At 50.0% G+C, this 25,168-nt stretch overlaps 1 protein-coding gene across 2 annotated transcripts in view; it reads right to left on the bottom strand.

Annotated features, from left to right (window-relative positions):
• Positions 1-1,832: 1,832 nt before the first annotated feature.
• NDRG1 (N-myc downstream regulated 1) overlaps positions 1,833-25,168 on the bottom strand; it is a 56,358-nt gene continuing 33,022 nt past the window's right edge. The window contains 11 exon segments of one of the 2 annotated variants that reach the window (NM_001035009.3): positions 1,833-3,897; positions 7,119-7,170; positions 9,947-9,982; positions 11,097-11,144; positions 12,475-12,526; positions 13,343-13,399; positions 15,414-15,517; positions 18,260-18,316; positions 20,558-20,644; positions 22,054-22,114; positions 22,857-22,919. In NM_001035009.3, coding sequence (NP_001030181.2) covers positions 3,686-3,897; positions 7,119-7,170; positions 9,947-9,982; positions 11,097-11,144; positions 12,475-12,526; positions 13,343-13,399; positions 15,414-15,517; positions 18,260-18,316; positions 20,558-20,644; positions 22,054-22,114; positions 22,857-22,919 — 829 coding nt within the window. In that variant the 3' untranslated portion in view covers positions 1,833-3,685. 2 annotated transcript variants of the gene reach the window in all.

Raw genomic sequence — 25,168 nt, 5'->3', positions numbered from 1 at the left:
CTATCTAACCATCTCATCTCTAATTGCAATTTAGCATTTCTTCCTACTTAAATGTGGTCCATAAACCTTAACACTGCAGTTGAAATCACATGTATTTTTCTTATCGCAATTGTGGCCGTTTTCTTAAGATGTTTTACGTTCATTGCTGCTGCTGCTGTTGCTGCTAAATCGCTTCAGTCTACCTTGAAATTATATTGAGACCTACCTCCACATGGCTATTTCACTTATCAATAAAGAAACGCATGATGTTGTCACAGTTAGAACATTTGGAGAATTACACTTCGAAGTGTAAGCAGTGTCTCCTGCAATGTCATTTGCTGGATTTATTGTATGCATTAAAGCTCTTCCTGCCTCCCTCTCTGACATGTGCAGCACACACGGTCACCCTCCCCGCCTTCTCTGCCCACTCACTTGCTGCATGATGACGCAGACTGCAAAAGTGTTGACAGCTTATTACAAATGCTGAGAAACTCTTCAAGGATATGAAGAAAAGCCAGTATAGATAAACAGCATGCTAGCTATTTAAGAGGAGGGTGTTAAGTGTGGGCTGCATTTAGTAACTTGCTTCCAAAGAACAAGTATGGAAAAGCAGAAAAAGTGATTTGATATAGGAGACACCTAGCAAACATGACCTTGGCCAGGTGATCAAGGTCAACCTCATCCCTGTTAAATCACGTTGACCAATCATACTGACAGCACAAGGCGATGAGGATGCCACCGAGTGTCTGCATTCTTCATTTTCAAAACTCAGAACCCCAAATGAACCATGAGAACACCATGCACACAAACCTCAATCGAGCGTCGTTGTGCAAAATGCTCCACCAGGGCTTCTCAAAACTGCCAAGGTCATCAAAAACAAGGAAAGTCTGAGAAATTCGTACAGACCAGAGGGAACAAAGGAGGCAGGATGAAAACAGACAATGGGGGAAAATGGTGAAATCCCAAGAAAGTATGGAGTTTAGTTAATAGTAATAGATCAGTGTTGATTTGTTAGTGGTGACCAATGAATCGTAGTGACAAGTGATGTTAATAATAGGGGGACCTAGGGGTGGAATATATGGAAACTCTGTACTATCTTTGCAACTGTTTGCTAATTGTTTAAAACTTTTTACTTTCTGGCCACACTGCACAGCTTGTGGGATCTTAGTTCCCTGATCAGGGATTGAACTCATGCCCCCTGCTTTGGAAAGTGCAGAGCATTGACCACTGGACCACCAGGGAAATCCTTTGTGGTATAAATTTTAAACTAATCTTAAATAAAAATAGAAGATTGTAGTGAAACCTGTTAACATTTTTAAATACAAGTGCAAGAAGCATTACAGGCTTATCACTGGGTGGTCTTTTCACACACTTTCCTATTAAAAAAAAAAAAGTTTCCTTCTTAATTATAGGTTGAAAAGCTTGATTCCTTTGTCACTGTGTTATCTGGCCACTAAAGTGCCTGAAATGGGGCTGGTCTGAATTGAGATGTACTGTGATGTAAAATGAGTTTCCCAGGGGCTCAGCGATACAAAGCAGAAGCTGCAGGAGACGTGGGTTTGATCCCTGGGTGGGGAAAATCCCCTGGAAGAGGAAATAGCAACCCACTCCAGTATTGCCTGGGAAATCCCATGGACAGAGGAGCCTGGTGGGCTACAGTCCATGGGGTCTCAAAGACTTGAACACAACTGAGCACAGACATGAATGAATGTGATGTGAAAATACACCCTGGATTTCTCAGTAGGAAGAAAAGAATGCAAGGCACCTCGATAACTGTTATATTGATTCTATGTTAAAATGTTAATATTTTGGATATGCTGGCTTTCATGTATTATTAAAATTCATTTCACTTGTCTCTTTCTACCTTTTTTAATGTGACTACTTGAAGATTCGAAGTTACATCAGTGGTTCGCATTGTATTTTTATTGGACAGTGATGCTCTGAAGAATTCCAAAGGTGAGAGGCATGTGGGCAGGAAGCCCCAGGTAAGGAAAGACCCATCTCAATGCATGATCTCTCAGGTGGGGGGAAAAGACACAAGCCACTGCAAAGTTACAAATTTATTGGTCTGGAAATAAATACAAATATCTCATTAAGAAACTCTTCTGGAAAGACTTGTACATAACAGCTTCTTGTTCTGATTCAGCCATTTCTGCCTCCCAGGTGGTAGGTGACAGGTAAACTGAGTCATAATCCCCCAAGCTAGCTAGAAGGCTTGACTACTTCCTCCCAGTAACCACTAGGCCCCGGTGGTTGATGCACGTTCTTCCATTCATTCTGATCAAAACTTGCTATACGAAGATCCATGGTTAGCCAAAATGAGATTGAAAGGCAGTAAGTAGTACAGGAACTCAACAGCTATGTTGACATTGCCCAGAAATGTCAGTGGTGCCACCCTGCTCAGGGAGAAGTTAGAGGGGCAGCGAAGAGGGGAAGGCAGGAGAGAGAAGGAAATCCCATGGAATACATGTTTCAGACTCTGTACATCTTCTGGGCCACCACTCCCCATGTGAATCCCACCCCCTAGCTGAAGATTCTGGAAGGTCACCAGGTCAGAAACCTTTGGCAGTCAAGTTCAGATTCACCCCCACATTGTCAAAGATTGGAAGCAGGATTTATCACACACGATTCCTGGGAACCAGATGGGATCGACTGAAATCACAACTGCACTGGATTCCATCACAACCACAAGGAATTCCTTACGTCTAATCACCAAAAATACCACCCCACCCCAACGCCCCTGCCCCAGTGCTGCTGCCTGGAGACACAGCACAGCCAGCCCCAGCTGTTTGCAATCTTTCTCTCCATTTCAGAGAAAACAACTACAAATCTACACACTCTTCCCCATGAATGAAATAACCACTCGTTCATGTATTAGGGGTGGGATGTAGGGGCGATGGAGGGGGAGGCAGGCAGCTGATTCAAAGCTTTAAACACACAAATACCAAATGCCTGCCAAGACCGTTTCTTTGAAAAACTGGAAGATTTTGTCCCTTACTCTTGTCCGTTAAAAAATGCCAGGAAAACAGGCTTCTGGGCGTCAATCATAAAAAGTGTATATATGCACAAACGTTTAAAAAAAAAACCTATTACTTCAAGTTAACTATGGAGATTTGCTTTTTCCAAATACTTCGGAGCCTCCACGTCAATTCCACCTCTCTCCCTGCTTCCCGTTTGGCTTTTTTTTTTTTAAATAGCTCCCCACCACTCCCTGCTCTCCCCCTCCCCAGTCAGAAAGGGCTTGGTTTCCAGAATCTGGGTCTGTTTTTTCTTTAGTTGGAGAGGAAACAGGAAGTAGGCGGGCCGGGCTTCCAACAAGGTGTCCCTTTGCGCCAGGATGCTCCGGCCAGGCTAGCCTTGGATAGATCGAGTGTTTACTCTGTGCTGGTTTCTGGCAGTTTGGCGTCTCCAAAGGAGGGTAGGAAGGTGGCCTCCCAGCCCCTCGTTCGGGGGGAGGAGGGGGCACTGAGGTGCACCTTTCCCTCTGGTCCACCCCACCCTACCCTCACCAGAAAGGGCGACCCCACAAACACCCAATCTCACCGTGTCGTCACCAGAGCTCACTTGTACAAATAAGCTTTGGATTAATACCGAGTTACGAGTTAACGTGCGGTTGGCAGGCAGGGGTGGGGAGGGGGGCCGGAGGAGGGGCAGCTACAGCGATCGGTCCCAGAGTCCAGGGGAGGCCGGCCGGCCCCGAGGCCGCCTAGCAGGACACCTCCGTGGAGTTGGGCCCAGCGCTGCTCCCGGGGCCGCCGGAGTTGGGGATGATGTCCAGCCGCGTGCCCTCGCTGGTGTGCGAGCGGCTGCGAGTGCCCTCGCTGGTATGCGAGCGGCTGCGGGCACCCTCCAGGGACGTGACGCTGGAGCCTGACGCTGTGCGAGACCTCATCAAGCGGGTCATGCTGGCGGAGGGCACTGGAGAGAGAGGAGAGAGCCGGTGAGGGAGTGGGCAAAGGCTGGAGACACTCGCACCTTGGCAACGCCGCCTGCCGTGTGCCCTGCCTGCCCATGGAACCTTTGCTCCTGTTCGTCTTCAAGGCCATCCAGACACTGGGCTCCCCGTCATTTCTGTGCCCACTCGAAGAGGTGAAGAGCCAGGCTCAGGCTGGGTGAGGACTGATGGGTCCCACCCTGGCATGAACCCACCAGCTGAGTCTCGATCGCAGCTGTCTGAGACTCGCTTACCAGCTGTGGGACTCGAGGAGCATCCCTCTCTGAAACCCCGGCCCCACGTGTAAAATCAGAATACTACCATGGTCCCCTGGCTATCAGTGCCCGAGTGCATGCCCACCACCCTGTGATGTCAACAGTTTCTAGAGTCAGGAGGATGTTCATAGTCGGCCGGGCTAATCCCTGCATGCCACAGGCTGGAAACCGAGGCCACACAGAGTGGTCAGCTGTGAGCTCCCAGGAACTCTTGATGGCACCATCCATTCCGAAGGACTTAAAATGCCCTTAAACATGGCAGGTGGCTGAGACGGTGGGATGAAAAACTCCACCTGTACTGGGTTGAAGAGCACCCTCCCAAGTTCACGAGCACCAGAATCTCTGACTATAACCTTATTTGGAAATAGGGTCTTCACAGATCTATCTAGATGAGTTCATCCTTGGTTAGAGTGAGCGCTAATGCAATGGCTGGTTTCCTCCTAAAAGGAGACAGATGCACACTCAGGGAGCAGCCGTGTAAAGACAGGGCAGAGGTCAGAGTGATGCAGCCACAAGCCAAGGGCTGCTGGCAAGCACCAGAAGCTGGAACGAGGGAAAGAAGGATTCTTCTGAGAATCCATACAGGGAGCGTGACCCTGCCTACATCTCGGTTTTGGACTTGTAGCCTCTAAAACTGTAGTACTGTGAGAGAATAAATTTCGTTGTTTTAAGCCATGCAGTGTGTGGAGATTTGTTATGGCCACCCTAGGAAGCTACTCCATCAGCCGATTGAAGCCTCTTTGTCAAGATCACATTGAATAAAAGACGCCACACACTGAGGCAGTGATAAGTACAAATGCATGGAGGGGTTATGTTATTGGCTCAGTGGGCATATGTGTTGGCTTTCCACCACAGATACTGACAAACAGAATTCATCCTTGCATACTGAATCTTCTTCTTAAAGAGCTAGCTCCTGAATCCAGGAAAAAATCAGGTCAATCCCACACCTGTTGCTCACATACTTTCTCTGAGCCCCCCTGTTCCTTGATCCCACATGTGCAGTCTTACTGACCCTGCAGGGCTCTGGTAACCCTAGCATGGAGTCATGGATGCTAAGGGCTTGTCACAGTGGCCCACGGCTGTGAGCAGGCACTCGGGAAATAAAGGATTCCTTTCCTCATCTTTGGAGGATGCCTCTAGCTCTTTCTGTTGTCTTTCCCTATGATCTGCAGGCTGCTTTCTGGAAATAGAAGCCAACATAGTGGGTGGGGGCAAACAAGGCCGGCCTCCCACTTCCTTTCTCTCCAGAATGCACTTTCAAAGCAGAAATCCAAACCCATGGCAGGTTCAAGACGAACAGTTACAATTCAGGCCTGCAAGGTAAACAAAGCCCTTCTCAAGTTACTGCCTTTGCTGCACACTTTCCCAGAGGGGCAGAGACCCACAGACAGATGTTTTCTGTTGGAAGAGGGTTCTTTGGGACACGGTCCTGCATGGAGCATGAAAATCAGGCTTGCTGCTCTCAGCTGTGCTAGAAACTAAATGTGGCTGAGGCCAATCTGAAGACTGCGGTCAGTAGACCAAACATAACATTACTATTTTAAATGAGCAAACAGTTTAAGCCTCAGGAAAATAAAGAAAAAAAAAAAGGAAGTGACTAGACATTCAGACTTCTTAATTAAGATGGGCACTCGAATTAGAAATCCAGGCAGCAGAGCGAGAGAGAGCAAAACCAGCCACATGAGGGCTGAAGCCGTGGCTGACATGCCAACATCTGCCGACGCTGGCTGCTGCCCGGAGTGTGGCTGGACTTAGGGCTGGCTGTCCCGGCCTCGGTACTGTGTTGCTGAAAAGGGGCTGTGTGTGTCTGTGAGCAAACTGGAGCCATACTGCAAAGAGGCTGCAGGTTCTTTAGTTGTGCTGCTATTTATCCTTCAATTCTCAAATCTAACGATTTAGCAGACATGCTCTGCCTTGAATATAAGTGACTTTATCACCCATTTGCTCGGAGATTTGCAGTTTTCGAAGAACTTTCACAGATCCCCAATCTGCTTCTTGCTTAATTTCTCAAAGCCTCAGTTTCATCATTTGTAAAATGAGGATAAGAGTATCTCCTAGGATTATTGTGATCATTAAATGAGAAAAAAAAAAGGACTTAATGATTTTTCATCACCACCACCACCATCACCACCACCACCACTATCTCACCCAGCACCATCCTCACGCCACCACCATCCTCATCGCTTCCAGCACCATCACCACCACCACCATCATTATTATTGCCACCATCCATCCTCAGGCTTCCCTTGTGGCTCAGCTGGTAAAGAGTCTGTCTACAATGCGGGAGACCTGGGTTCGAGCCCTGGGTTGGGAAGATCCCCTGGAGAAGGGAATGGCAATCCACTCTAGTACTATTGCCTGGAAAATCCCATGGACAGAGGAGCCTGTTAGGGTACAGTCCATGGGGTCACAAAGAGTCAGACACGACTGAGCGACTTCACTTTCATCCATCCTCACGTCACCAGCACCACCACCACCGTCACTCCCAACACCACCACCACCACCGTTACCATCGCCACCATCCATCCTCACGTCACCAGCACCACCACCACCATGACCAGCATTACCATCCTCACGACAAGTCTCTTAGTGAAACATGTAATCAAAATTAAAAAAGATTTTCATGGTTTCATGGGCTGTTGTCTTCTTGGTTCTCAGAGGGCTAGTCTTCACCCACACCTTAAAACATTCCCTGGTGTGAAACAGCTTCTGTTCAACAACGGGGGGAGAATGAGCCACTAGGGTATGAGGAGACACTGGAAGCTCTGTACTGCGGCCCACCCTCCACACACCTAAGTACTTCTTCCCTGACATGCCTGGCGTGCGAAAAGCTAAAGCTGCCCACGGTGACACAGAATCCTCGGCCCAATCCGTTTCCAGTTCCCACCACTGCCCCTCGGCCCACCCCTGCTGGGAAAAGCCATACTCACTGTATCCCATGCCCTGCACGAAGTACTTGAAGGCCTCGGCCAGCTTGGCCGGCTGCAAGAGAAAAGAGCGAAAGTGCAGTCAGTCACCGGAGGTCCGGATCACTCAGGGCCACTGGGAGCCAGGCCTGTGGTCCCCTTCATTAAAGAGCTTGGCAAAAGACAGAAACACCACGTGTTGACAGGACAAAAATACAAGAGGAAAGCAAAGAACGGGATGATTATGGAGAACCAACTTAGCTTTGACCAGGAAGAACGTTCACGTTCACTACACAGCTGGAGAAATTTAGTCAAGTTACATGACCGGTCTGAGCCAGCTTTCTCACCTATATAATATGGGCAGAGTGCTACACCTGCAACTGAGGATTTCTGTGAAGAATACATCACTGGATAAATTGATGCGTCCAGCTCAGCGTCTAGAATGTAACGGCCACTCACTGTGCTAAGGGCTTTGCAGCACTCTCTCATCTTCTCCCAACAATGACTTTGCGAGGTTAGTACCGTCTTCATATACATTTCATAGCTGAACAGATTTGGAGAGAGAAACAATCCATCCAAGGTCTTCTGGTTAATTAGTGGGCCTGCACATTAACCCAGGGTTTTCCAAATCCCGTAGCAGCTTACTCTCACCCCAGTAGCAGGCAGGCTGGTGGCTGGCTGGATGAAAGGATGGTGGATACATGGATAGATGAAAATGAAAAAAGGTGGATAGAAAGAAGGAAGGAAGATGGATAGATGAATAAAAGAAGGATGGATGGTCTTAAAGAAGGAAGGATGCAAGGATGAAAGGAAAGGAAAATGGAAAGAAAGAAGGATAGGATGAGAGGATGGACGGATGGATAGATGGATGAACAGACACATCTCTTATCAACTGGGCTACTTTAAATAAAATGAGCTGGGAATGCTGCATACATACCCAGTTTGACCAATTACTCTCAAAGTTTAATCTAAACCAGGAGGTGAATGTTTGGGTAAAGGTCATATCTGAAGGCTAATTAATTCCAACTCTCAAATGTAATGTCTATTCTCACACCCTTTCACTTCACTGGTGAGCCATCATCAGAGTGGCCTTGTCCACCTCCACCAACTCCTGCCACTGTTCTCAAAGAGCCAGATGATATTTAAAGAAGAGTCTGTGCTAAAAGTGCCCTCTAGGAGTCACGGGACAATAAGATAAGAACGAGAGGTGCAAGCTGGAGCTGCGGAAAGCCAAGGGCATCTGTGTTCAACATGGCAGACAAAACAAGATGACGGGCTTGCAAATGAGATCTCAGCCCAAACTCAGCTCCCCTGCATGCCCATAGGCAATTTCTGCCACCTGATAGCCTCAATTCCCCTTCTGTGGCTGCGGTAGAAGGCACATTCTTCCTCTCTCTAAAGCTTATTGCAGGGATTGAATGGAATGAAGGATGGGAATGCCCTTTGTAAACACACCCAACTTCCAAGGGCAGGAGAAGGCAGGATGACAGAGCCATTGGTTCTTGTTGGGCTGCCCTCTTGCGGGGCTGGGCTAGTTTAGCTCCTGCCATGACATTTAAAATGTGTTATGGGACTTCCCTGGCGGTCCAGTGGTTAGGACTCTGCTCTTCCACTGCAGGAGCCACAGTTTGATCCCTGGTTGGGGAACCACGATCTCACACCAAAATAAAATAAAAAATGCTTTAATTATGGCTAGGGTTAGAGTCTTCTCATTTCAAATAGAGAAAGGAATAAAGGAGGGGGAGAGGAAAGAATAATGGTGCCCCTTCTCTTCAGCCAATTTAAGTTGCACTGTCTCAGCAGGGTGTTGAGCAGGCAGTGTGGATAAACAGCCCATCATAAAATAGTGTGCAACTATTAACTCTTATTTACATCTAAGCAGGCTTGGCTGGGCACCCATCTGTTCCTGCTGAAACTGAACCATCCCATCCTTCTCTGGCTACTCCCAGCTATTAAACAGGCAAAACTCAACAGCAGATATGAACGTGAAAATACTTTGTTCTTTGCCAGTAGAAACAGAGAGGGACACTGGAAAGGGAGACTAAGAGAGCCACCCGAGGCCACTTGTGCCTGATTACTGCTGCATGCACACAGAGACACACACATGCACACATACATGCACACACACACACACTTATACACGTGTGTGCACACATACATATACACATGTGCACACACACACATACACATATGCACGCACCCACAGGCACATACATATACGCACATGCAGGCACACACATGCATAAAGACACACATACATATACACATGTGCATGCACACACATGCATGTACCCACAGACAAACACATATACGCACATACATGCACACACATACACATGTGCGTGCACACACATACATACGCACACATGCATGCACACAGAGACACATACATATATACACATGGGTGTACATACACACACATACATATACACGTGTGGATGAACACACACACACATACACATGTGCACACACACATAGGCACACACACACACTTTGGCCCATCTCCTCTCTGTGCTCCCTGCTCTGCCCTTGGGCTCTGGGAGCCCATGGCTATGGCCTTTGGACTTCGGGGTCAGGCACACCTAGATTCTGGTCCATGACTGCCAAGCTATGTCCACTCAGCAAATCCCTTCCTGCCTTGAACCCAGTGTCATCCGCTCCACAGAGGCTCGTGCAAGAGGATCTGACACGTCCTGACGTGCAAGCACTTTTACAAACGGTAACAGGTCTACAACATGTCCTCAGACGTCACGGTGTGGGGGCAGGGGGGAGCAGGCAGCGAGGGTAAAGGGGTTAACAGGTCCCAGAGACCCCTGCCCTCCATGTGGGGAGTGGAGACAGGTGTGACTCACCTGAGAGATCTGCGGGAGGCCACCGCAATCTGCCATCTGGGGAGACAGGGAAACCGGTTAGTGCAAGGCCTCGGTGGAGGGCATGCCGACTCGGGCCTGGCTGCAAGTGGGCATCCACTCTGCCTGCTGCCCTACCCGGGTCCCGCCCTGTGAGGGGACCCGGGCAGGTTATGGGTGGGGAAACCCCCACGTCCCTCGGCTAGGCTGCTTTGATTATTAACCATGTCGGCATTGAACTCTGCCTTCTCGCACCATTACTGGCAGCTCCTGACAGGCCAGGCGCTGTGCTAGGCCCTGTAGGTGATTTCGCTCTGCCCCTCAAGAACCCTGGAAGGGATGGCTGTCCCACTTTAGAGGCAGAAACTGGGCCAGAGGGAATTGGAGGAATTTGTAAAGTCCCAAGTCGGGTCTGTCTGACCAGAAAGCATTCACTGCACAAGGCCCCATACACATGATTTCTTTAAAGATCCCTCGGAAGGAAAATGCAACATTCAAGCCTTCAGGTCTGATGAGGCTCCTGGTTGTCCATCCTTGGTAAATGTTGTCGCTTCTGAAGGTCCTATTAAAAAGCCACATCCAAAGCCATCGCTGCTTAAGGCCATTTCAGGCACACGTGAAGATTTATCCAAAGCCTAAGGCTCTGGAGCACTTGGGGAGGGAAATGCGGATGGGATGAGGATAGGGAAACAGAGCTGGAAGGTCTCTTCCAGTGAGAGTGAGTGAGGCTGTGGCCAGCCTACAGTCCAGGCTCAAGGTCAAGGTCAGCTAACCCAGGGAGGCCCTCAGCCTAATGAGGATGTAGTGACAAGACAAGGGAATTGAGCTCCAGGGGCCCATGAAGCAGGGCAGGGTGGTACAGTGAGCAGAGTCTTTCTAGAATCAGGCCCTGCCCACACAATTCCTGTCCATCCCTCTCCAGAGCACAATGGCCAGCAGCCCATAAGCTCCTGGAGTCCCATACATAGATCCCTTCATCTTTGCAGTCTTGGGTTGCCAGCCAGCACTCAGTAGGTGTTTGTGAACAGACAGTCATCATTTCTGTGGTTTCTGACCACCAGTTATACTATAATCAGGCACAACTCAAGTCTGCACAAAATTTTTGGTGTTTCTAAGAAAGAATAAATGCAACCCCCCATCGTTTTCCCTGTACCTTGAGGAGAGTGGTCTTCGTTGGGTCCAGTTTTGAGTTGCACTCCACCTGGATGGGAAGAGGGAGAAAAAATTTCTAATTTCCTACCTGGAGCCAAAGTCATAAACTTTACCCCCTCCCTGCCACTCTGCTACCATCATCAGAAATTCCAATATTCCTACTGGCATGGAAGAAAAAACACAAGCTGTGGCATTAAATAGATGGCTTTAAATTCTAGCCCTGCTACCATGAGCTGTGTGCTCTTGGACAAGTTACTTAACCTCTCTGAGCCTCAGTTTCCTCATCAATAAAATAAAGATAGTATCTTTTTCAAAGGGTTGTGAGGAAGATTAGCTAAACTGTAGAAGGTGCTACAGAAACAGTCACTAAATGAACGGGCTTCTTTAACCAGCTGCTGCCAATGACTCTTCAGATTCAACATCCCCAGTCCTGACAACTATTCTTCGCATGAAACCACATCCACCAAACTGGTTTCTTTCTTCAGTTTCTCAGTGACCCTCTTACAAGTGCATCCAGAAGTGGGAAAAATCCTCACTTGGGATGTCCAGAGTGCCTAAAGTAGAATTATCACCTCTCTTAATGTAACCTATGTATCTTTATTGATACATCCTACGATTATGTCCAGTGGACTTAAGGTTAAGTGTTAGTTGCTCGTCGTGTCTGATTCTTTGCAACCCCATGGACTATAGCCCTCCAGGCTCCTCTGTTCATGGAGTTCTCCGGGCAAGAATACTGGAGTGGGCTGCCATTTCCAGTGGACTAGATTGCATGGTTCATTTGGATACCCCAGGTCTTTACTAAATGAACATGTGCAGACCCTGCACTAGCTCACCTCCCAAAGCACATCACAATTCTAGACTTTTCCCAATAGCCCCTAAGCCTCCCATGTCCCCAGCTATAGTGATGTTGGAAAGACAGAATCCTTGTTTTACCCTTACAACATCACAGGTGGGAATTAAGGGGTGAACTGAGCCTTTCCTAAGCTCTGCTCCCAGGTCCCTCTCTGCCCTGTCAGATGATAAGGCTCCAACCAGGTCTGAAAGTGCCACCTGACTCCCAAATGGGCAGAGTCTCCTGGCCAGGAATTCAAGTGGCAACATGCCCATAGAAACAAGCCAGTGGGAGGCAGCTCGGCAGGTGAGGGGGCCTGGGAGACGAGTTAGAAGGCCCACTGCCAAGGAACTAGGGCTGGCAGTCACCAGGGAAGGAGGCTGGTGGCTGGGCCTTCTGCCCAAAGTCCAGTATGGCATCTAGAAGACGTCACTTGCTCTGATGGGAGCAGAGGAGGGGCAGAGGGTGGGCAGGGAGACTTCATATAAAGTCAACCAGATCTGGACCATCGATTTAAGTACAAAAGCTACTGGTGATTTCTACATACCACAGCGTCCACAGCAGGAGAACTGTCCCCAACCACCAACAGAGCAGGACACCTGGGGGCAGGGAGAGACAGGGAGTTAACACAAGGTTCATTTAAAGGTTCTCATGCTCCCACACCTGCCAGGCTGGGACCAGAATCCTTAAAAAAAAAAAAAATTATGTTGTTTTCCCCTGTACTCTTCCCTCTTTTACTATCTTCTTTCTCCACCCTCTGCTTTATTCTTAGGAAAAATGGGTAAGTAGTCATTTACACCCTAGTATGAATTTCAGCCAGAGACCTTCTATGCCCTGATATTTTATTTTCAAGTACTACTCAAGGAAGGATGAGTAGGATTTTGCCAGTCATCAAAAACAGAGACAAAAAGGACACACCTAATTAAGGAAATTACATGTGCCAAATTCAGGTGTCAAATCATATGGTTCATGTAAGGAACTATAATAAGACATAGTCATTAAAGGTAGAATCCAGTTGGTTATACCCACGACTGTCTTTTCCTTCTAGTTTTATAAAGCACTTCAAGGTGGGTCCTGTGCCTTATTTGTCTCCAGGCTCTGTGAAGCAAAGCCTCAAACAGTTGGGCATAGAGTAGGTGTTTCATAAATTCTGTCGGGTGTGGTTATTAGCATGCCTTGTTTGAGATCTGAGGTCCCCCCAACCCTAGATCTCGGGGACACCCTACAAACCAAACTCCTGCACAGAGAGATGAGTGAGGCTGGGTCATGCCCAATCCATGGCTAGAATCCACCCAGGTCTTGCCCACTGGGCTGTCCTAGCAGCAGGCAGGCCGTCCTGCCAAGCTCAGGGCTAAGATGCTGCTGGCACTGGCCAGCAAAGCTGAAGAGACAGCGCAGGGGGGAGGGCAACTCACTGCAGGGTGACCGTGTGGGCTCCAGGCATCGGCCGCTCGATCTCCAGGTCCCGCCGGCTGCAGACAAACAACAAACACACGCACCATATAACAGCATGCCCTCCGCGGGAGGAAGCCCCCTTCCACCCAGGCAACCCCGCAGTCCTACGCTGGCCACTCTGGCAAACAGCCACCCACATCCCAAGCTGTGTGGGGTCCCACCCCAGCCCCTCTGGGTCCACCGAAGTGGCTTCAGGGACAGCAGGACTCATACATTTCCTGTGGACTCCACCTTATTGTCCTCTGTTTTGTTTTTTTCCTTTTATGCACAAATCACATCCTTCTGTGGAGGCTTCCTCATTCCCACCTGTCCCCCAAGCCACAGCCTTCACCTCCCAAATGCTGTCCAGGCTCTTCTTTTAGTCTGAGTCTTACTCTCACACCTAACTCGGAGTCCTCTACATAGTAACCAAACCATCTCTTCAGAACTCAGACCTGACCCTTTCACTCCCTCCTTTTAAACCCTCCTATGGTTTCTCACAGAGAAGGCAATGGCACCCTACTCCAGTACTCTTGCCTGGAAAATCCCATGGACAGAGGAGCCTGGTAGGCTGCAGTCCATGGGGTCGAGAAGAGTCGGACACGACTGAGTGACTTTACTTTCACTTCTCACTTTTATGCATTGGAGAAGGAAATGGCAACCCACTCCAGTGTTCTTGCCTGAAGAATACCAGGGACAGGGGAGCCTGATGGGCTGCTGTCTATGGGATCGCACAGAGTCGGACACGACTGAAGTGACTTAGCAGCAGCAGCGTGGTTTCTCACTGTACGTATGGCCACCAGCCTCTCCCTGCCTGGCACCTCCCAGCATGAGACACCCTTTCCCAGCAGTCAGCTTGGAGCCAGTTCTGGATTCAAATCAGGCTCCTCTGCTTGCCAGCTGTGTGACCTTGGGCAGGGTGCTGAACCTCTCTGTGCCTTCGCTTCCCCAGCAGGAAATGATGGTGAGGGCACCCTCATCATGGAGTTTAGGAGGCATCAGTTCTTTCCTGAAGCGTGTGGGGTTGCGGGAGCTACTGCTGGTCTCCTCAGTGCCCACCGCCCAGTCAAAAGCCTGCCCACTCCAGTCCTCGCTAGTGTTTGCTGAATGAATGGGTGCTCAGCCTCCGTGTCTTCAGCTACTCACTGCGAGTATTACCTGTCCCTCCATCACTAAGAGGCTGGGAGGAAGGTAGGCGGGAAGGGACATGAATGCCCTTCGAGAAGTTGAGTTCTTAACATGTGAGGAGACACAGAGCCCAGGTCATCCTTGACCCCTCTGTGGAATGGCAGACTGAGTTCCTTGGGGATTCTAGAACCCCTGGCCGACATCAGTGGCCCCGAGCTGTCCCCTTCCCTAGCTGAGCCCCAGACTGTCAGCCAGGTATGCTTGAGAGGGCTGCACCCTTGCTAAAAGCCAGGCTCAGCTGCTCCCTACCCTTGGAATGAGTCCCTTACCTCCCAGTAGCCTTTCTGGATTCCTCTCCACGTCCCTCTCAGCTCTCCCCACCTCTGGTCCTTCTTAGGGTCAGCCTCGGCACAGGCACATACGTAAATCCATGTGCAGACCATTTGCCATGTGACTGTTCCCACTCGAGCTTGCACCCCTGGTGATCTGGAGTGGAGTTAAGCTCCTTGCAAAGTACATGTGTGCTCACTCAGTCGTGTCTGCTCTTTGCAACCCCATGGACTGTAGCAGGCCGGGCTCCTTTGTTCATGGGATTCTCCAGGCAAGAATACTGGAGTGGGCTGCTATTTCCTACTCCAGGGGATTGTCCCAACCTAGGGATCGAACCTGTGTCTTCTGTGTCTCCTGCACGGGCAAGATGGATTCTTTACCAGTGTGCCACCTGGGAAGCCCCCTTGCAAAGGATCAATACTCAAAACTCCGGGAGGCACCTGACTTCCCAGGGCCCTTCCTGGGCACCCTTGTTCTGTTCATTTATTTGCTCCAGGGCTGCATCTTAAATTACCTTTATGTTCTCCCCTCCCTGCCCCATCTTAGTTCCGGACCTGCGAAAGCGGCCATCGTGTGGCTGAACAGCACGGGTACCTGTTGTAGGCGTTGATGAACAGCTGCAAGTTGCCAGGGTTCATGTCGTTCATGACGTGGTGTCGGTAGGCGTGGACCACCTCCACGTTATTCTGCATTTCCTCCTGCGTAGAGAGAGGACAATGTCATTGTGGGAACTATGGCACTGGCTGGTCACTGCCCTCGCCATCCTTCCTCTTATTCAGGTACAAAGTGAAGACGGTAAAGCCTAATCCATAGGCCTGCTATGGGCCCGAGGGAAGCTTTGGGAAAGTAGAAGCTGTACCCAGAAGCAGACTGATGTCTGAATATCAACTGCAAGGAGAGCGATCACAAAGCTGGAGGGGCAAGCATGCCTTTCTGGGCTCAGATTTTGGGAGTTCTGATCTGAACTCAGTCCTCCTGGGTCTGAACTTGTACAAGTGTTTTACCTCTCTGAGCCTCAGTTTCCTTTAAAAAAAAAAAAAAAAAGTGGGAGTGACATCACCTACTTCATCAAATTGTAGGATTTAATAAAGGCTGGGCAGTCTAGGAAGCCCATTGTAAACACCGACGCGACTTTAGCAATTACCATTATTTTCTTTTTAATGGAAGAGATGAAAAGAAGTTTTTCATGTTTGCAAAACAAAACTAACCCATGCAATGGGAAGTTGCCAGAAAGAAGCTCAATCTTGATCCCCAGGAGGGCCAACCGACCTTTGCAGAAGGCCGGCCTCCGCCTTCTCTCTCCCTGGTTCCTTTCTGAATGTGATTTGAGGCAAACAAGTTATGAGCCTGTTCTGTTTCTCATCTGTACAACAGAGGATGCTGCAATTTCATGAAAGGGCCCGATGTAATTGACGACAACCAGATCAAGAGTGGGAGGGAGCAAAGAGGGGCCAGTGTCAGCCCAGAGCTGTGTCAAGACAGTCCACGATTACTGAAGCAACAGGGACCAACCAGCTGTTCTCCCAGAAAAAAGAAAGTCACAGTCTGAGGAATTGTGCTGGGGTTACAGATCGAAACAACTGCAGTGGGTTGGGGGCACAAACAGACACCCCAAGTAATTTCAGGTACAGTCAGGCAAAGTTCTCACTCTATACCTGACACCCCCCTTCCAAGAAAATACAGACAGTGGCTCTGATCTTTCCTGTATTCCTACGAGGTGCACGTTATACACTCAGGGTGGAGAAAATGTAATGGAAACTGAAACATAAAAAAAGAGGACTTTGGCGGCTTGAAAGGTTGTCCCAGTGATGTGTTCACATCACATTCCGGGACCTTGTGAAGTTAACTTATTTGGAAATGAAGGTCTTTGCAAATGTAATTAAGTTAAGGATCCAGAGATGAGGTCATCTTGCATTATCCTGGTAGGTTCTAAATCCAGAGATTTAGAACCAGTGTCCTTGTAAGAGAAAGGGAGATTTGAAACAGATAGAGAGAAAGCCATGCAAAGATGGAGGCAGAGACTGGAGTGTGAGGGACCACTCGCCAATTGATGCTGAAGCCACCGGAAGCCGGGAAGAAGCAGGAAGGACCTTCCCCTAGTCCCACTGGAGGACTGTGGCCCGGCTGACACTTGATTTCAGACTCCTGGCCTCAGAAGTGAGAGAGAATGTATGTCTGTTGTTTTAAGATACCCAGCTTGTGGTGCTTTGCTACAGCAGCCACACCAACGAACACGAGGAGCAATTCGACGCACACTGCAGCAACTCAGCAAGCATCTGCCTCCCCGGGTGTCTAAGGTCTCACTCTCCAGCCTCGGAGCAGGCAGTGGTGTGTAGGCCACACACAGGGAACAGAACACATCACCAGGCTGGACGGGCATCGAGGGGCACTTCAGACCCACATCCGGCCCTCTCCCTCAGCAGGAGGAACAAAGCCAGAGTCAGGGACCACGGTGGCCGGGGGACACGGCAGAACCACGCACCACTCCCGTGTCACCAGGGGCTTGGCTCAGACCAGCCTCAGTGGGCGCACCTACACAGCAGCCCATCTGAGTGCCAGGTACCAGCGGAGGCACAGGTGGCCAGCATCCTGCATTAGTTACAGGAACCCACACTGGGCCCAGACTCATGGGCTCCAATCTCAGCCCCTCTCGCTGGCTGTGAGACCTCACACAGGTCACTCAACCTCTCTGGTCTCATTTTCCTCATCCACCACGGGTGGGGGAGGGGGGCGGGTAATATGTATACATACATAACTGGGAATAAAAAGTCTTTCTCACAGGAATCACAGAGGCCCTTAGGACTGAGGCTGACACAGTCCATAGATGTGCATGCTGTTAGCTTTGTCATAGCCCAGAACTGAAAAGAACCCAAAGTCCCTCAATCGGTGAATGGAGAAGCAACCTCTGGTCTATCCACACCACGGAACACCACTCAGCACGACAAAGGGATGAACTCTCAATATGCCCATCAACACAGATGGATCGCAAAATAATTATGTGGACTGAAAGGAGCCAGATTGGAAAATTAAGAAGCCCATACTGTGTGATGCTGTTTACATAAAACTCTAGGGAACTGCGGCGAATCTGCAGCGACCCAAAGAGGGTTAGAGGAGGACCGAGAGAAGGAGGGCCAGGCTGCCCCAGGGAAGTCCTGGGGGAAAGCTGTGTCATTAGTCACCTGGGCTTCAGTGATGGTTCTTACCGGTGTATACGAATGCCAAAATCTCACATTTTATACTTTCAATATGTGCTGTACTTCAATAAAGCTGTTTAAAAAGACTTCTGTTGAAGGGAGAGTGAGAGAGAAGGAATGACTTGACGATTGTGAATGAGTCATGACTCGCTGTTTGGGGAGGGTCGGGGGGTCGCCCCCTCGCTCCGTGCCCTCTGTGCGGGGCAGCACACGACTGAACAACAGAACGCCAGGTCACACGCTCACCTTCCCGAAGAGGTGCGACACCACCATGTCTGGAAGGGCTTGGGTCCATCCGGAGATCTGGGAGGACAGAAGCAGGCGGGATTAGATCGCAGGCATTTGTGCAGCAGCCAGACAGGGTCAGCAAACCCCACTGCCCCGGGGCGGAGCAGTGGCATGGGCTCCCCCGCATCCAAGTCTGGGGTCACCCCATGATGGAAGGTGTCTCCAGTTACCTACGGGGCCTGGAGCCCTGGCAGACGTGGCCTGGCCCTCCATCCGTTCCTTATTCTCAGAGCCCGGGGCACAGGAGATGGGCAGAAATGTGTCTGAACAAAGATCGCACATTTTCCCAGCTTTCACCAGGCCACAGCTCACCAAGTCCTCAGCAAGGGGTGGCGGGGGGTGTGGGGTAGGGTGTTGTCTGTTGCTTCCAAACACACATTAAGTTGCTAGTCTATATAACAGGATCTGTTTATGCCCAACTATCCTTTCTATGTCATCCCCCAGATTTTTCCCTCTCAAGCTAGTTTCCTCTCTCTGAATACTGTGACCTTCTCTTCTCTACCTGCTCCCACTGACAAAGCTGGAGTTCCATAAATGCTAGGCATATAGCAAGAACTCCGTAAGTGCTAGGCATACAGTAGGTGCTCCATAAATGCTGGGTATACAGCATTTATGGAGCTGTATATACAGCTAGGTATAAATGCTAAGTATACAGTAGGAGCTCCATAAATGTGTGTTGACCAACTTCAGTGTCAGGCAGGGACCGGAAGGGGAGAGAAGCTCTAGACCTGGGTGTTCTCCTAGCTGCGAGACCCTGGGTTTGGGGGCGTGTCACAGAGCCGCTGGACCTCAGATCTCTGATCATAACCAGGGTGCCGGGAAGCTCAGAGTCATAAGGCCAAGGCGAGGGCTACACAAGGCAACTGCTAGTGTCTGACACACACTAGACCCCCGAGAGAGAGGTCTTCCACCAGGGCTGCAGCTGAGAAGGAAAGAGACAGTGCAAACAGTAAAACCCACAAAAAGCGCTCAGGCCCACATCAGCCAATGGTCAGCGGCCCAGCCCCACGCCTGGCACAGGACAGCTACCAAGAAGCCAAACCAGCCCACTGCAATGTCACTCCCTTTGCTGGAAAACAAAATAAAAAACAGGGAGTGTGTTCCGCTCCTGAATATCATGCCGGCGGGAGGAAAGGGCTCCCGTGTCCTGGCAGAATGTTCCAGGAAGAAATGAAATATCAGAGTGGCCAGGGTGGGGTGGGAGGTGTGCGGAGGGGCACGACCCCTTCACACTCCCTGCCCCCGACAGCCACTCCAACCTTGGCAAAAACACACTTTCCAAATGAGAAGCCAGGATAACCCCGGCTTGAAAGGCTTTGTCCTGTTTCCATTGGAATGGTTTCCCCTTCTCCTTGGCAAATACTGGGGGCCTTTATGAAAAAAAACAATAATCATTTTTTAAAGATAAACAAGGAACCCAGCCAGAGCTGAGCTTCCCGAGACAGCGAGGGCCCTTGCCCGGGCAGGGATGTGCCCTGTTCTCTTTGCATTTCCTGCCCTGTGGAGCTTGGGTCCAGGCGGGCACCTGGCACCTGCTGATGGAGGTGGAGCCCGCGGTGAGCCCAGCTCAGGGGTGATCCGAGGACCCCAGAGTCCAAGGGGTCCTGTTCGGCCCCAGATCTCTCACTGCCCGGCTCTGTGCAACCCTGGACAACATTCTAACCCTGCGACCCTCAGTTTCCTCCTCCATAAGATGGTCATAACAATCCCCACTCCTGGGCTGCCTGAGGATTGAATGAGGTCATGCAGATATAGCCACGGAACATAGAAAGAGAACCTGATAAATACTCAACACATGTTAGCTAATTATTACCGGCATAAAACTAAGTGGCATAAAATCAGTACCAAACATATATATTTTTTAATTAATCCTATGTAGGGGACTGGGGTGACAGACATTTGTCTTTTGTCTTGTTTGTCTTTTTAGTCTCAGCATCTTGATATAAACCCAACATATGCTACGTCCTCAGTAGCTACATCTTAACCCAGGCTCTCCTTATCAAAGCTGGCTGGAGACCCACATCCTACTGGTATCACTGACTTGGACAGTAGTGATTTGTTGAAATCCGAATGGTGCATGGCTGAGATCATGTTCACTATTCAAAGCCAAGCAGAGGAAAGCAGCCTTCTTTGCTGGGGATAGTGGAAGGGGGTGCAAGGAGAGGTTCCTTGCAGTCTGCCCTCCAGGCAGAGTCGGGCACGCCTGCCCCTCTGCAGATTGGGATACCCCCGGCTGACCCAGGCCCCCAGGCTCACCTTGGAGGCAGCCCAGTCCATCCAGCCTTCCGCACACGGGTTCACGTTGATGAGCACAAGGCCCTCCACCATCTCGGGGTTGTTGAGCTGCAATTCAAGGCACGAGGTGAGAGAGACAACCTGGCCACAGGAGAGACTGTGAACTTTAAAGTCAAACTGAAGACAGAGAAAAGTCCGAGAGGGTCCGTGTGGACCCCCAGAGCAGGCTGATGCTCTGGATATGCCCCCCAACTTCCAAAACTGAGGTTCCAGCATAGTAGACACTACGTGGGACTTCTGAGAGAGTACAAAGAGGAGACCATAGGAAGAGTAGAAGCACACACACTTGGCAGACCTGCCTGGGACAAGTCACTTCACCCCGCTGCCCCTCAGCTTCCCCAGCTGTGAAATGGGTACATCATACCACGGACATCATAAATCAGACAAGGTAATCGGCTCTCCAGGAATCAGTAAGAATCCTCTTACTTCTCAGAGACAGAAATCTAAGATAGAGTTGAGACTATATTTTGTGGGCTCAGAGCCTAGACAGCCAAACCATTTTGTATTCATGCTAGCATTCCTAACCTCTAGAAAGTCCAGCAAATAATTGGCCGTCAGATTACATATGGTTGAATACAATGTCTGGTCAGGATACAAAGGACCTGAGAGCCCCTGAGATGGACCCCGAGTAATGTCAGTGACATTCATCATGCTAACACGTGCATCTCTGATTAGTTAAGCATCAGTCAGGGTCCAAGACTTTCCTGACTACAAAAACTGTGCAGCTATCACAAAGAAGGGCCACAACAGAACACTCGGTGATGTGAGGCCCTGGTCATGATCAGGACGACGATAAAAGCATCTGTCTAGTGCGGCCTTTCAATGAAGGGGAAAGGGCCACTGCTGTGTGCCTGGGGGCACAGCCCTCACGTGCCCCGGGCATACAGAACTCTGGACCACACAGCCCCATGTGAACTGTGGTTCTCCCTTGGGAAATGCAATTATGGTTCATTTCTTTTTCCCTTTTGTGATTTTTTTATTTGTGGTTTTTCCAATTTTCTGCCTTAATCTTGAATTAATTTGATTTAAAACATATTTTTAAAAAATGTTTCTTTTTAACCAACAAGGACCTACTGCACAGCATATGGAACTCTGCTCAACATTATATGGCAGCCTGGACGGGAGGGGAGTTTGGGGGAGAATGGATACATGCGTATGTATGGCTGAGTCCCTTCGCTGTTCATCTGAAACTATTACAGCATTGTTAATCGGCTATACTCCAATAGGGACTTCCCGAGTGGCTCAGATGGTAAAGAATCTGCCTGCAATATGCGAAGTTCCCCTGGAGAAGGGGATGGCTACCCACTGCAATATTCTTGCCCGGAAAATCCCTGGACAGAGGAGCCTGGCGGGGGCTATAGTCCATGATATTGCAAAGAGTCACGCATGACCGAGCAACTAACACACTATATTCCAATACAAAATAAAAAGTTAAAACAAAAAACAAAAAGACTCACAGCAAAGCGAGTGAGTATGTAGGCACCTGCTCCAGTTCCCATTCCAATGATGCTCTTCAGCCTGGAAGCAGAAATAAAAATTCATATCCCAGGCGGGGGAGCCTTGCGAGGCCCTGCAGCCCGAGCCCCCTGCCCTGAGGAGCCCCGTCTCCCCCAGCGTCTGTCCTGGGCATCCCTGGGGGTGGCTGGCAGCATGCTGCCTTACGTGCCCTGGAGGAACTGCGATGCCACGCGCTCTGTGGCCTCACAGAAGACCGCAACCTCGGGAAGACTCCTCTCCCCTCACTCTGCTCCTGACGGCGGCCAGGCTCGGACAGTGCCCGAAGGCCAGTTACGGGAAGGCCTAGTCCCTGAACTTCCTCTTCCCGCCCTTCAGCTGTATTTTGGATTCTAAAATTTGGAAGGCAAGTTGAACTGGGCAAGAACTCTGAGGTGTTATCATTACATGAAAGGCTCAAGGAAGAAGGAAATGAGCACTGAAGAAATAAGGGCCTGGAGGGAGACATGGAGGGCTCAGGTAGCCCGTTCCAGAACATCCCATGGGAAAGAAAAGGCAATAAGAGAGGAGAGGTGGGGAAAGGGTGGGTTGAGTGGCTGCCATCATGGGGTGGATCCACTCAAGAACAGCCCGACTTGCAAGAAGCACACCGGAGTAAAGAGACTGAGACATACACTGTCTGCAGAGTGTGACAAGCTGATTTCTTCCCTATCTTTAAACATTCACCTAGATTTCAGGGGTGGGGCCAGACCAAGGCGCCAGGAGAGACAGAAGCTAGAGGTCACCTTTCTCTGCAAGCTCTTACCCAAACTGCTGCAGGACTCCGGGGAGCATTTCAGCCAACTGGTCCATGGAGGGATACATGTACCTTGGGAGAGGGCACACAGAGGCGGTTAGCGAGAGCTCGGACCCCGGCAGAAATAAACAGTGCAAACTGGAACACGTTTGAAGGGCAGGGACGGTGTGACAACCTGCCTCATGCCCCGGACTCCTCGGTCTAGTCCCTCCGTGGCCCTTATTCCAGGCACCCCCACAGTGTATCAGCCTGTTCCTCTGAGCAAGGATGCTCTCCATCCTAATCCCCCCACACCCTTGACTTTGTAAAGTGGCCCTTTACAAACTGCTTTCTATGTCCCAGGCCCCACACCGAGCATTAGATGAGCATTATAAACTCATTTGGGCTTCCCAGGTGGCTCAGTGCTAAAGAATTCCGCCTGCCAATGCAGGAGACGTAAGAGATGCAGGTTTGATCCCTGAGTCAGGAAGACCCCTGGAGTAGGAAAAGGGCAACCTGCTCCAGTATTCTTGCCTGGAAAATTCCATGGGCAGAGGAGCCTGGTGGGCTACAGTCCATGGGGTCGCAAAGAGTCAGACAGGACTGAATGGCTGAGCACAGCACATAAGCTCATTTAATCTTTACAACAAATCTCTAAGGTTGCTATGATTTCCCTCATATAAAGATTATAAATATCACTGAGGCTAAGAGAAAAGTGACTTGGTTTTATAGATGAACAGGGACTTTGAGCTCTGAGGATTTCAAAGGAGGTCCCCTGGCAGCCCTGCCAGGAAGGGTTCCTGATCTTACGGAAATCCCCTCTTAACTTCTCTCCCCAAGACATGCCTGGGACACAAGGTGGAGAACACACACCACCCTGCTGGGGTGGACACAGTGGCCTAATTCAGCTTCAAGAAAGGAGACCTGGGGGAGTTTAAGGCACAGAGACGCCTCGATTCACACATCCTCTGGGACCACAAATTTTGCTAACAGAGGGCTGGAGGAGCTCCCCTCTGTTCCAGACTGGCCCATGACAGCAGGTATGCTAGAGCACGACGGTGTAAGGGCTCACACTGGGGAGGTTAGGGAGCCTGCTCCACCTGACACAAAGAGCCGACTCACTGGAAAAGACCCTGATGCTGGGAAAAACTGAGGGCAGGAGGAGAAGGGGGCGACAGAAGACGAGATGGTTGGACAGCATCACCGACTCGATGGACACGAGTTTGCACAAACTCCGGGAGACAGTGGAGGACAGGGAAGCCTGGCGTGCTGCAGTCCTCGGGGTCCCAAGGAGTCAGACGCAACTTAGGACTGAGCAACAATGGCAGGGAGTCTGCCAGCCGCCTGGGTCTGACTTCAGGGCGAGGCCGTCCCCTTTGCTAGATGCAGGAAGCAACAGAAGCTCCCATCACCAGCTCCTTAGCAGGGCCTGGAAGGGGTCTCTTGCTCTCACTGTGCCCACCTTTCCAACGGGGACATGAGTGGTCCAAGCCCTGGTCCCACATGGAGCCGCTTCCTTGCCTGGCTCCTTCCTCTTGAACAGCAGCAACCTTGCCCACCACGTCACGCTGAACCCAGGTTCTCCTTCCCGATTATCTCCCATTTCTAGGCTGGTTCTGCCTCCCGAGAGCTGCATGCCCACACTTACTCAGGAGGCCCCCACGTGCAGGAAGCTGACTCCAGAGGCAGAAGGACCAGCCAGGGCTTCCCCGCCATCCCTGCTTTGCCAACTCAGCCTCGGGATGAAGGGCATGCACTCTGGAGGGCCGAGGAGACCCCCAACCACAGGAGGCAGACGGAAGCCAGACCCACCCCGCCCCCCACCAAGCCAAAGGCTGGAATCGCATGGTGACTTTGGGGAACAAAGACCCAGCACCTTAACCTCTAGGTCAACTGAATAAAAATTCCTGGGAGTGGAGTCAAGGTTTCAGAATATTTTTTAAATGTCCCCATTGGGAGCTAAGAGCCACTGGGTCACCCTAACTCTTTTAATCTGGCTAAGCAAAGATATGCTGACAGACCTCTGTCTTCATCTGCGGCTGTATTAAGAAGTTTATAACCTGTATGTTGTATCTCTGGGTGTCCCTTCCCTTCCTCTCTGAGAAAGATGAATGATTTAGGATAAATCGGTGGATACGTGTATATGTATGGCCAAGTCTCTTCACTGTCCACCTGAAACTATCACGACATTGTTGATCGGCTATACCTCGATACAAAATATATAGTTTACAATAAAATAGAATAATCTGAAATACGATGAACATATGCAGATGTATAACTGAATCACTGTGCTGTACACTAAGTCGCTCAGTCGTGTCTGACTCTCTGCAGCCGCATGGACT

This window comes from Bos taurus, chromosome 14, assembly GCF_002263795.3.
Source record: "Bos taurus isolate L1 Dominette 01449 registration number 42190680 breed Hereford chromosome 14, ARS-UCD2.0, whole genome shotgun sequence".
In the NCBI taxonomy this organism is placed as follows: Eukaryota; Metazoa; Chordata; class Mammalia; order Artiodactyla; family Bovidae; genus Bos; species Bos taurus.
Note: the sequence above shows the minus strand (reverse complement) of the source record. Positions and strands in the feature narration are given on the sequence as shown.